The sequence below is a fragment of the Lutra lutra genome, chromosome 11, assembly GCF_902655055.1.
Source record: "Lutra lutra chromosome 11, mLutLut1.2, whole genome shotgun sequence".
Lineage (NCBI taxonomy): Eukaryota > Metazoa > Chordata > Mammalia > Carnivora > Mustelidae > Lutra > Lutra lutra.
Window position 1 is genome coordinate 31,215,861 of NC_062288.1, and position 13,987 is coordinate 31,229,847.

The 13,987-nt window shown below is 40.2% G+C and overlaps 1 protein-coding gene across 2 annotated transcripts in view; it reads right to left on the bottom strand.

Moving 5' to 3' along the window:
* Positions 1-13,987, bottom strand: part of ELAPOR2 (endosome-lysosome associated apoptosis and autophagy regulator family member 2) — a 174,970-nt gene that overhangs the window by 4,224 nt on the left and 156,759 nt on the right. For both annotated transcript variants that reach the window (XM_047695726.1, XM_047695727.1), the window contains exons 20-21: positions 12,666-12,844; positions 11,495-11,660 (exon numbers count right to left, since the gene is read on the bottom strand). In XM_047695726.1, the coding sequence (XP_047551682.1) occupies positions 11,495-11,660; positions 12,666-12,844 (345 nt within the window). The remainder of the gene's footprint in view (positions 1-11,494; positions 11,661-12,665; positions 12,845-13,987) is intronic.

Below are 13,987 nucleotides of genomic sequence, written 5' to 3' on the forward strand. Positions count from 1 at the left end.
GACCTGGGTGCTGAAACAGATGACCTTGCCATATGAATTTTGGACAAGAGAACTGACAGAAGCTATATATTCACAAGATGCATAGAATACGTAGTAAGGAGGACAGCAGAAATAAATAAGGAGAACAGCAGTAAGACACAAGATCCTTTGGGTTTGTTGACATGTTTTAGGAAAATCTGTTGGGTATGTATATACTTTCTAAAGATTAAAAACAAGTCATCTTAGATAATAAATCAAAAATTTAACTCAGATATATCATTGCTGACTTTTGTTGCATATTACATTCAAAACGCAGCCTGTTAAAATCAGTACTTCTTTAATGGGGAAAAAGAGAATTAAGAGATTTCTCTCAATGTTGCACTGTGAAAGTCAGGAAGAACTTTCTGGAGTCTGCTGGAATGGAGTGGGGGGACTATGCTTTCAAAGAGAATAACAATGAAGAGAACTAGGAGTATTTTAAAATAAAGGAAATAGGAGGGGGGCCAATCCTAGGTGCAAACCAATGTGTGTCTGAAGTAGAGAAGTGAAATGAGAAAATAAAAGTGAGTAAAGCCTGAGTACGTGTCAGAAAAAAATAAGGCAACTTTTGTGCTTTCTCTCATTTGAGTGGAGAAATCCAAGACTTCAGACAAGCTTTCGGGCTACAGGGAAAGGAGGATGTGAAAAACGTCATGTGAACACCACCATCTCACTTTCCCTTGCCTGCACTGAGACGATGTGCCTGCGGGAGGGAGGGCAGACCTCACATCTCCTCCATGCTCTCACTCACTCATTCTCTCGCTCTGAAGAAGTTTGCCTGGAGTCTCATGTTCACCAGATGGCATTTTGTTGAAATAACCATTGATAATTCCAGTGTTTATTAAGCCCCAAGGCACTGCAGGAACAGGACTAAGCTTGAGGACACAAACTGTCTGTCCTCAAGGAGCTTACATTGTATTGTGGGAAAGAGCATTAGGGTACCAGGAATAAACTAGAAAGGAAATCTGAGATTTTTATGATCTTTCCTTGAGAAGATTTGATTCAATATGTTCCAGACGGGAGGAGGGGAAGAGGCCTGTTGGTGATCCTAAAGCTGTGATTTGAAAAAACACTGAAAACACTCTATAAAATCCTGTTATTAGCATCCTAGGGCTTTAGATGTTGTGTCCTCTTTGTTCACATGGGATTTTGCTCCTATTATTGAGAAGGTGGGATATACATGTACTTACGTGTGTGTGTGTACTTAACACCACTAACTGAGGCTTATAGATGACAAGAACTGTATCTTATTCATTTTTAAAATTCCCAAAACATGGCTCCAGGCCTAGTACATGGTAGGCTGTTACTGCTTATGCAAATGTACTGAAATGCTACATTTCAGAAGGGAGAACACCGGATTGAAACTCAGGAGATGGGTTTTTAATTTCTACCTAACCTTCTCTTAGACAAAGAAGGGAACCTCTCTAGATATCAGTTTACTAAAGTATGACATAAAAATGCCATACAAATGATTTTTCTGAGTTCTAAATTCAAGAATTTATTTAAAAACCAACTTCCCCCAGAAGCTTCTCCTTCCCTGTCACAGCCTTATTGCACTCCTTTCTCTGTACTTTAAGGGACCCTGTGTAATGTTCTCATCACACTGGATAACGGTATGTGTCTGTGAAGGATGTTCATGTGTCGTGTACTAATAAACCAGATATTTCTGACATAAGAAACAGCATCTAATTTGACAAAGCACCAAACCCAGGCAAGATGTCTATCAGATAGTATCCCATGAGTAATGATGGAAAGAACAAAAAAAAAAAAGAAAAAAAAAAACCAAAAAACCCTGAAGACACATTTTTATGGTCGCTGAGAAAAGCCAAGAAAAGTAAACCCGTAAAAAAAATCTGACACATCCAGTGTATTGGGAGGAAATACCAAATAAGGTTTGACTTTAGGACAGGAATAAACATACATATAAGATAAGCCAGATCTTAAATGACATAACAGTTAAGAAACTTTACAACCTCTTAATTTCTCTTTCTTCCATAAGTGACTCTTAATTCACAAAACAAACTGAGGGTTGATGGGGGGAGGGGGTTGGGAGAGGGAGGTGGGGTTATGGATATTGGGGAGGGTATGTGCTATGGTGAGTGCTGTGAAGTGTGTAAACCTGGCGATTCGCAGACCTGTACCCCTGGGGATAAAAATATATGTTTATAAAGCTGTAAAAAAAAAAAAAGAAAAAGAAAAAAGAAAGGATGAATACCCAAGTTTTGTAGCAACATGGACGGGACTGGAAGAGATGATGCTGAGTGAAATAAGTCAAGCAGAGAGAGTCAATTATCATATGGTTTCACTTATTTGTGGAGCATAACAAATAGCATGGAGGACAAGGGGAGATGGAGAGGAGAAGGGAGTTGAGGGAAATTGGAAGGGGAGGTGAACCATGAGAGACTATGGACTCTGAAAAACGATCTGAGAATTTTGAAGGGGTGGGGGGTGGGAGGTTGGGGGCACCAGGTGGTGGGTATTGTAGAGGGCACGGATTGCATGGAGCACTGGGTGTGGTGCAAAAATAATGAATACTGTTATGCTGAAAAAATAAAAATTAATTAAAAAAAAAAAAAAGAAACTTTACAACCATTTTTGCTCCACAGAGCCAGGCACAACACATTTTTTAAATGGGAGACACAGAAAGACTTGTCTAATGATATTAATAGCAGATTTAGCCATAGCTACATATTGGAAATAGCCCAAGTATTCATCAAGAGGAGGACGGTAAAAAAATTTTGGCAAATCCATACAATAGAATACTAATCCTGAATAAAAAAGAATCTACCACCAATTAACACAGGGTAGATACATCTCAAAAATGTTTTTCTGAGTGAAAGAAAACTTACACAAAATACTACATACTGTGTAATTACAGTTATATGAAGTTCTAAAACAGACAAAACAAATCTACGGTTTAAAAAAATCACTACAGTAGTTTCCTCTAGGGGGTGAGGATGAGGATCAATTTCATGCAAAAGTACATGAGTCCTCTTTCAGGGATGAGGTTAATATTCTATTTTTTGATAGGATTTGGGGTGACACAAGAATATGCACTTCCCAAGGGTTCATCGGGTCGCATACTTGTTATGCGGGCGTTTCACTCTATGTGAACATTGTCCCTTAGAAAAAACTGAAAATATCGAATTCTCTCATCAATTATATGTATCCTGCAGTGCTTGGTTGTGAAATGTATTGAATCCCGCAGTATACTTTGAAATGCATCAAAAAAAAATTTATTGGTAAATGAATAGAGAGAGAGAGATTTAGAAAGATAGGTAATAAATCAAAGAGAGTAAAATTTAGGTGGTGGGTATGTGGCTGTACCGTGGCACAGTTCTTTCAGGTTTTCCACAGCATTTTAAATTTTCATTGAAATGATTTTTTAAATTATTATGGCAATTGAAATTGCTATTCAAAACAAAAAGAGGTGCATTCAACCTTCTCAGGGAGAAAGACTTTATCCTCCACCATGCTTCCTGTGACTGTTTTCAGGAATCTTTCAAGCTTTCAATTTTATGGTTATAAAATAACAATGAAGGAGGTACTGCAAGAGGAGGAAACACTTTATAGTTTATTAATACTTGTAATTCCTGGGGAGCCTGGGTGGCTCAGCTGGTTGAGCGTCTGCCTTCAGCTCAGGTCATGATCCCAGGGTTCTGGGTTTGAGTCCCACATCGGGCTCCTTGCTTGGTGGGAAGCCTGCTTCTCCTTCTCCACCTCCCTCTGCCCCTCCCCTTCCCCTGCTTGTGCTCTCTCTGGCTCTCTGTCAAATAAATAAAAATAATCACTTTTCCTCAAAATCTTTCCTGGGGCCTGAATGCTTCCTCCATTACAAGACAATTCCCTCACAAAGAGGGAATCACAAGATCAAATCAGGCAAGAGAAGTCTAAGTATACTGACGATGGGAGATCATTCTCCATGGGTCTCTCCTGTTTCTGCAAGTCTTCTGAGGAAGACATTAATTGCCCTTCATGGTACACAATCTTCTCAAAGCTGTTTATATTACAAAAAGCCTTGGAAGAACACAAGAAAAGTTTGCTTGCAGCCCTGATATTGTCTCTCCCTGCAGAGCCAATGGCAGACATGTTTCCTGACTGTTAGAAAAGATTCAGATTCCCCAAGCTAAGCGCTCATTTCTGCAACATAACACACTGTGTATTACCTAGGCCACCTCACTCTGTGGGAGATGGGGCCTGAGGAAACAAAATAAGCATTCATTTTGGCCACTGCTACTGCTATGAATAATAGACTTGTTTATTTCTGACCCAGGTGACTCCTTTCTTCAAAATGTCCACAAAAGTATGCAGGCTAATTTGTTGGCTAGCAAATATAGTGCAATTTCATAACCATTGTAGTTCCTTGCTGTTTTGCTGATGAGGATGGAAAATTTACAGGTGTCTTTTTAGTAGAATAAGTATGACAGCTTCACACATTGTTTAGCAAGATTTGAGCAAAGTCCATGAGATTTAGCAACGAACATGGTGACCAAACTGTATGATCAACAAGGCAATTAAAGTTCTCCATTTCACTGCCTGGAAGTGGAAAGGAACCGGAGAGGTGGTTGTAGGCTGAATTCTGGGAAGTGGTTCCAAGAGTTCATGGTTCGGCTGCCTGAACGGTAGCCTGGATGCTGTTAATCCTCCTCTGGGGACTTCCTCACCAATCAGGCCATCAATTGCAGGTGTGCTCCTTGGTAACAAGTAGTACTAAAATACAACCTGATGGGAAAAGGTTTCACCCCCTTTCACAAGAGGTTACAGAGACATGCACCAACAATGACCCTTAAAGAAAAAACAGAAACCACTTACGGCCAGAAACTAGGTGAACTGTTATATTTTGGCAGATTCTCTCTGGAGATGATGTGGCAGGAGTCAATGATTATTAAGAATGGCAAGAGCTGGGTCATCCTTGTGTTAAACACCTCTTGTGCTCTATCATGCCAACTTTGGATGTGTTCAAAGATGACAGTAAAAGGTCTCAGAGATTTTGTAGTGGGTCCCCATGGCAGTAACAGAGCTTTGGCCTTCTTTAGCAGATTTCCCTGAAAATCAGTAGAAAATCCCCACAGGAAGTCTAGGGAGGGACTGATAAGCATTGGGGCTTTTAGTACCCCAGATTGGGTTACTATGTGGAAGGTCACTGGAGAATGAGAAACTGACCCAAAGGAGTCTTAATAAGTTAATATGATCAGCCCCACCCTAGAAGCTTCCCCTATCCTTTATTTTAAAACAAGGCAATAATTTAGATTTATGAAAATGGAACAAGAAATAAGGTAGATTCCCTTATTTTAAAAAAGGCTCCAATATGCAAGTCAAGCCTAAATCAATAAAAGACAAAACACTTCCAGTGTCAGTCCGAAATCAATCCGGCTGGGACTGGGACAAGAAGAAGTCCTAACACTGAAATAGATGATGTCGGGAATGATAACCTTGCCATGCAACATAGGATTTTAGGTGGACCAAAACATTGGAAGTTTGCTTGAGCAGTGCTGCTGAAAAACAAAAGCAAATGCTTTTGCTTGCTATTGTCACAGAAACTGTCTTTCTCTCTGCACCCTTAACCTCTTCCTCCTTATCTCTCTTGACCCTGGCTGCTTTATGGAGAAAGATGATTAGTTTTTCTGACACCAAGAGGGACTGAAGGCCAGGCACAACCATCTACATCAGTTAGGGAGCCTTGAGGAGGGGAAGGATTCAAACATTTACGACCATCCTACCAGAACCTGTGACAGGAGAGGGACATGTGAATTCCATTAATGGGGGTTAAGAAGGTTCTCATTGGGGAAGCTAAGATAATGGGACCTTGTGTGATGAGTTCTGCAGGACTATCCAAGAAGCTGCTGTTGTTGCTTCTACATCCAGAAATCTAGAAGGAATTGATGGTACATGCATACACATCCTCCTCTCCTAAGTACCAGCAGTGATTCCCCTGGTCAAGAGCAGTCCCATGGAAAGGAGAGATAGCAGGGCATTGCAAGGGCTCCTAATTCCTCCACCATTTGCAACAAATGTCTGTGTCAGGATTACACACAAGTGTCTTTACTTGCCTGTGCCAAAATGTGTCATGACATAAATGATACAATGTCAGTATCAAGTCAAAAGTCTCAGTCTCAATAGCATTGCCTCTTCTGTCAGACTTCTGCCAAAAAAGGTGGCTGATAACACTCCCCCACCACCACCAAAATTCAGGAAACTGCTATGTAAGTAAAGTTTCTTGAGACGATGTGACCAGACTTGCAATGCTAACTCTATTGGCTAGTCATGCAGGAACAGTTCAGCACTTGTTTAGACACTCTGCTACTGGAGACAGCATGGACTCACTTGAACAGGCTACCTGGTCTTCAGCAAGCTGAATCATGCTCTCCACCTTTGTGGACTCACAGCCCTAATGACCAATTTGGGACAGAATTCTCAGTGATTGCTGATTCTGACAAAGACTTCAGCAATGGAAAGGAGCCTGCCCCAGAGGCATCTTTGGGGATTTTAGATTCATTACCTTGATATGGCTACCAGGTATAGCCCTTCTGAAAAGCAGCTATTAGCTTATAACTGAGTTCTTGTCAAAACTGAAAGCCATTCCTGTGCACACCTTGTGAGTCTACAGCCCGATGGTCACACTGATGGTGGGTCAGCAAGGTGGCAAAGACCTAATAAGTCTCACTTATCAAATATAAGTGGTATATTCAAGAATATAGCTGGTCCTGCCCAGCAGCATCTCAATCTCACATGAAAAAATGGCAGCATACCCCTTTGGGGCAACTTTGTCTCTTACTCTACCTCCAAAAATGAACCCACTGGCTCTAGTCCTTGGTTTATCTAAGTTCTACCTTATGTCTGGGCCTGATTCACTGATGGTTTGCAAAAGTGGAAACCCAGTGGGTGTCCACCAGCAGCTGTAGCTGTCCTATCTCAGCACCAAGTATACATAACTGAAAACCTACAAAATTGTTTGGTCTAGTGGGCTGAACCCACAGCCATTCTCATAGCTGTGGCCAGTACTTATCTTGATAAATCTCATTAGATCACCACTAACTCTTGAGCTATCACCAAGCGTCAATACACTATTTGGTCTGCCACTTGGAAAACTATAGACTTAACACATCAAATTTACTCCTCTCTGTGCAAACAAATTCCAGAAACAAATCTCAGCTGATCAAATCATCTGGGTCACTCATGTAGATACTTGCATTAAGGACTCGTGATCTGAAAAGATCAAAGAGAATTAAGCACACAATAGAGATTGCATAGGACAGACTGCCACAATGCTGCATGGACCCATCATTCTGCCCGCCATAGCAATGAATCTGCTATCCCACACTGGGCATAAAGTAAAGGACTCTTTTGCAGATGCAGAGTTTACCAAGCATGCAAGACTCGGGATTCAGGCCCAGAACTGACAAGTTTTTCCATAGCAAAGTGATGGTCACACCTCTGATCACTTCTTTGGGGTATCAGTAGCACCTTACCTCTTTTGACACCTGTTCACGGTATGGGGTTGCTGTTCCAGTCAGATCTGCTAACTCGAGCCACACCATTATGGCCCTTGAAAAAAACCTTTTTCGTGTTTGTGACTTTAAGGATTGTTTTCAGTCTAACAATGGCGCCCTTTATACCACAAAAGCTACCTGAAAATGGGCTGACCAAGAGGTGTTCAATGGATCTTCAATACCTCATACTGTTGAAAGGTATCACTGAGCACAACCAGGGCCTTTTCAAAATTGAATCAGAAACATTTCTGACTCTATCTCCCCATTACCTCATCCTGGTCCACATAGTTAATAAGGTCATTCAGTTACTAAACATGCTTGTCCCCAGAAAGGGATCATCTCCTCTTGGCTGTGTCATGTATAATTATTGGTAAAAAGGTTATATGCACTTATATAAGGTTATATATACTTACATTAAAACCCAGGATTCTACCCTGTCCACTCACGGACATGAGGTGTCCTTTTTACTAAGCAACCCCTAGAATGTCAGGTGGTAGCTCTGCCAGAAGGTAGTCTAGGGGATTCAAATACAATCCTAATGTAGCCACCTATATTGTTTTATTGAAATGTCATGATTCTAGATCAAAAGGATAAAAACCACTTGGTTGACTACACAGCTCATCAAGACCTCCTACCATAGCCCACACAAAGGTAGAAGACCTATTTTGTCTCCATCATAAGTTTTTTTAAATGCCTTTGTCCCTCTTGCACTTGAATGTTCTGGAGCAGAGGTCTAGGTTCCAATAAGGGATAAGCAGAAATAAGATGAAGTTTTAGCTAAAATGGGGGAAACTTATTTTTGGCAGTGGAAGAAGATCAACAATGCAGTCTGATAATGAGGTGCCTGGAGGGCAGATACCTTAGACCCTGAGAGGTATGAAGGATGGAGGGATATTAATGATAATTTGTTTTTCAGAGTCTCCCTGTCACCTTCTATGAAGGATAGTGCATTAGTGTTCCTCTCTCAAACTGCTGCAAGTACTTTAAACTTAATCAAAGACTAGGTCCACCATACCCATCAGATAGAAGTCCCTTTAAACTTACTGAGAAATCTATAAGAAACAGCAGGAAATGACCCCACCTTCTGCCCCAAGTAACAACATCAACACCAACATTCCCATTGCCATTGCTCAGTCCTTCCTTGGAGTGAACAAGCACCACCCAGTTTCCAGCGTAGACCAACAGGAGAAGTTGGACTGACAGTCCTTAAGCAGCCTCTCAAAAACAAAGAAGAGACACAAGTATGTGAAGTGAATTGGGAACCCTAAGGTTTATGGGTCAGCAAGGGGGCTGCAGGCACCATCAGACAGTATTGCCTAACTAATGCAGGTCCCACTTGGGTGTCTCCAACAACCGTCTGTAAGACTTTCTTTCCAAAGGCACCCTGTGCACCTTCAGGACTGTACTTCTTGTGTAGAAGCCAGTCATTAACTTGTACCCTACGAGGGGTCATAAGTGGTCATAATTCAACTATTCATGAAAATAGCCCCAACATATCATCAACCTTTAGACAACTGCAAAGATTTTCAAAATGAGACTACTGTTGGTTATTCAGAGATCTCTGAAGGGGTAACTGGTGTTATTCCTATTCATCCTATAGGCAGTTATCCAAACAGAAAAGATGGTAAAAAAATTATCTCTGAGTTAGCTAGAATATGACATGCCACTACCTCAGCCTCTGATGACATTTAGGTCAACATCAACTCATGGTTCAAACATTATTATGGACAATGTAATTGCCCTCAACTTTACCCTTAAGGGTCAAGAGGAAGTCTGTGCAGTCACTCATCTCTTTTGGGTATCTGGAATGCCATCATCCTGTTCACTAAGTTCCCCTACCATGGCCATGTACACAAAAGTGGGAGATATGTTGGGCTCTGCAAATTTCTGAAAATACCTTTGACCCTCTTCCACATGAATCTTACACAGGAAAGATCTCAGTGCCAATGCAAAGGTCTCAGGCTGAGTAGAAAGGTCAATACTGGGACTTAAAGCTGCCTAGCTTTCTAAGGTGGACCCTCATGGTTTATGGGATTTATTCAGCTAGTTGGATCTGGGAGCCTGGGGCTATGTTTGAAGTCAATAATTCAGGTTCATCTCATCTTGCTGTTTGGTGTCCTAATGGTAGTAGCTTTATTTAAATGATGTATGCAGTAAATTGGCCAGATTTGAGCCCAGCCTCAGTCAAACAGATTAAACAGAATGGTGGATAGCATGCTGTACTAACGGGAAAATTTACCAGGAGCCAAGATGGTGTAGAAATAAGGTTTGGATATCTTGGGGAGATAATTCTCCATGGTTCCTTTGCATTTCTGTAGATCTTATGAGCAGGACAGTGATTTACCATTGTTTAAGACCATCTTTTTAAGGATCTTTGTATAAAAAGCAGCCTTAGAAGCTCAAGGAATTGTATTTTTCCAGAGCATATGGCAGGAAATGGAGTCTCCCTCTGAAGCAATGAACACACACACTGTCTAGTATAGTAACAGTAATATCTCTCTTTGCAGAAAAGGACTGGCATGATTACTGCCCATTCAAAAAAAGTCAGGTTCCCAAAGCCTAGAGTTCCTTTCCTGTAATGCAAGCCACTGTGTGTGTGTGTCATCTGTTCCTGTTCACAGAGCCCCGAGCAAAGTGGGGTTTGGGGAACTGGTATGAATGCTAATACCCTGGCTAGTGTGTCCACTGGGAGCATTGAGTGCTTTTTCTCTGACCAGGAGTCTTGTGCCTCCTAAATTGTCCATGAAAGAGTGGCAGGCTCATTTGTTACCTTGCAGGTAGGGTGAAATCCCAGTTCTTGACACTAGCTATACATTTGTTATTCCGTAGCAAAAACCTCCTTCCTAAAGTACGACAGTGAAAACTAACAAAGTTAAATCACCATTAGAAGGGGAATATGGCTTATTCATTTTGTTTTAAATCATCCTTTATACTATATTTATGTGCTTAAATTAGGAGAGTAAAAGGAAATAGTTACTGAAACATTCTCAATAAATGTAATCTTTTGTTACCTGTCCTTCCTGCTGAAAATCATTTGAAACACATCTTTTCTTCTGTTTCATTCTATTTTTAAAGCTGCGTGTAGGTACACTGGTAATTTCTCATCTTTTAAGTCAATGGTGAAGAATGTCAACAAAATGTGTTTACAAATAATATTTAAGGCTTAGTGTTAATCTGTTTGGATACCGTAATCATTTCAAAGCTGACAAATGTGATGGCATCTGATAAGGTACCTTTAATACCTCAACAGTTTATATAATTTTACTTTTTCTATGTGAAAAAAACATGTTACAAAATAAAATACAAAACAAAACAAACAAAAAGAATGAGTGGATAAGATCTTTTTTAACCTAAAATTTTTAATATTAGAAAACAACACATTATCTTTGTGAAAATTCAAATATTATAAAAATGTACCACTTCAAAAACTAAAGACTCCCATTGGTTCAAGCCTCCCCCAAAGCAGCCATTGTTTATAGTCTGCTTTGCAAAGACTAACATAAATTGATCTTTAATAGATATTAATAGTCTTTGTGTTGTTTTTATTTCTTTTGGACCTATGGACATACATATGTCCATTTCTACTAGTCGCCTAGTCACACAGGACTCCATTATTTTGCTACGTGGAAATTTCTTATCAACTCCTTCTTCATGGTGTATAAGGTTGTTTCGACTCTGTTAACAGGGAGGGGGGAACAATGCTGTAGTGAATAATCTTATATGTATATCCTTGTGTACTTCCTTTTTTTATTATTAACATATAATATATTATTTGTTTCAGGGGTACAGGTCTGTGATTCATCAGTCTTACACAATACACAGTGCTCACTCCCCAATATCCTTGTGTACTTCTAAGAGTATTTCTGTTGGATACGTATCCATGGAGAGAAAGACTTAATGACAGGGTTGTATGAAAGTTACTCTTAGGTTACGATGGCCCTTTGTTAGTAAATGCACAGTAATACAGGTTAAAATTTTGCTCTCACCTTTGTTGCCAAGGATTTAAGTTTTCCCAGTAGTGACTGTTTATTGGAATAGACAACTTCTTCCTCATTGTCTTCTCCTTCCATGATAGCACAACTGTCTGCCGCTGGGAGTTCACATTCTTTTGAGTTAGTTGTCATCACCAATTTGGAATATTTGTACTCCAGTCTAAGTGATGGTAAACAAATAAAGTGGCTGTTTAATACAAATTAATACCAATTTAGGTGGTCATACACCACCTTGTTAAATGCTCTTGTGGTAAAGTTGCTCTACTAAGCAATGTCCCTCCTTACAGCCAAAGCACTATGAGCTCCCATTTACCTACCATCGACACACAAATCTCTTCCAGGATTTCAGAGAATCATGGCAGTATAGTTAGCTCTATCAATTATTGTACATTGATTAAATTCTTCAATTATGAAGAACTTTTTAAAAATGAAGAGAAACCGTGAAGTCTGAATGCGTTTTCTTAATATATCAATATTTGGAAGCTTGGGCACTATATGATTTTCCAAAGTTTAGTTCATAAGAATAAGAATACCACTGAGGTCAGTGATATGGTCTTTCTTGTTTCTGTACATACCTCATTCCTTTCAATTCACCACCTTGGATATTATAATGGCCTTGTGATACGACAATACAGAACTTTCAGAGCCCTGCTGATATATAATCATTTTAGAAGAGTCAAATCTCATAACAGATCAATATGTATTCAGGAAACAGACTCAATATTCAACCCTAGATTCCTGAAGTCCTGGAGTAAATACAGATTGCATTTGCCTACATACTTAGTTGTCTCACAAGAAACTGAAAAAGAAACATCAGGGCAAGAAGACACAACATGGTCATGAAAAGAAAAATACAGGCAGAGAGAAAACCTGACCTCTCATCTCAGCTCTGCTCCCATTTACTTGAATAACCCAGAGCCTCCATTTTTCTCTATTTTGTAACAAATAGGTCTAATCCAATCACCTCTAATGTTCTATCATCTATTAGCAGAATAATGATCATTCCCGTTCCCTTTCTTAAAGGTCTTTCCTATAACTCCTTCAGAGGAGCAGTTTCTTATCTTTCTGAGAAAAACTATTGGATGTAACAACAATTAGGTCTAACATTTTCACAACAAAAGAGATCCTTCAGTTCTTACATGGTCACTCCAATGAAGTTACTTACTTCTGATTCTTTTTCCAGAAGTAGCAAGTTAGAGCCACCAGCAAAACCGCGGTGAATGCTCCCACACCTGCTCCCACTTTCAGCCAGAAGTCAACTGTTTCGCAGGTTGACAACTTTTTCTCAGGCAAAGAAACTCCTTTAATGCACCATTTAGGTTCATTCCATACATACAAGGTTTCCTTTAAAAACACACACACATATAGATGACATGTGAAATGAGATTCAGAAGGAGAAGGGTTCTGCCCCTTATTCATAGTACACATAGAGGATTTCTCGGCATGCATCTAATAGAAGAAGCTCCAGAAAGAGAAGAAAGAGATAGAGAAGAGAATGAAAAAGGGAATAACGAACAAAAACACAACAAAACCAAATAAAAACATGAATTGCTAGATCACGAGGCTTCGTCCATCTGAGGAGTTTGAATAAAAAGGTATGTCTGGACGTACCATTTGAGCTTGTTTGGTCAAATTTCTTATGATCCCTGACTTTTTTTTTTTTTTTAAGATTTTATTTATTTATTTGACAGAGTGAGAGAACACAAGCAGGGGGAGCAGTGGGGAGAAAAAGAGGTAGAAGCAGACTCTTTGCCAAGCAGGGAGCCTAATGTGGGGCTCAATCCCAGGACCTTTAGGATCATGACCAAAGCCAAAGGCAGACACCCAACCATCTGAGCCATTCAGGTGCCCGATTCCTGACTTCTTAGTCATGATTTTAATTGAAAGCTTAGGTTGTTTAATATAGTTAAGGGGAATAGGTATCACCCACCCATGCTGTAGGTCCATTTCCCCCACCAAGTATCTCCCCTGAGAAGAAGAGCAAACTCTGGACCCAGGACAGGCAGGCACACCATGATGAGCAGGCTTGGGTAAGAGGTAGGGGGGCAGGCACACAGACCGCACCCTTATTTTCCCCACATTATTCTGGGTCATTACTGCCCACGGTAGGTCCTTATTTTTATCCTCCCAAACCAGATGATTCAGTGTTGTTAGAACAATGTTTTTCTTTTTCTTTTTTTTAAAGATTTTATTTATTTATTTGACAGAGAGATCACAAGCAGGCAGAGAGGCAGGCAGAGAGAGAGGAGGAAGCAGGCTCCCCGCTGAGCAGAGAGCCCGACTCGGGGCTCGATCCCAGGACTCCGAGATCATGACCTGAGCCGAAGGCAGCGGCTTAACCCACTGAGCCACCCAGGCGCCCCTAGAACAGTGTTTTTCTGAACTGCAAGTTGCAACTAACTAGGGAATAATAAAATCAATATACTGAATATTAATGATTTTTTTAAAGAATTTATTTATTTGTTCGACGGAGAGAGAGAGCTCACA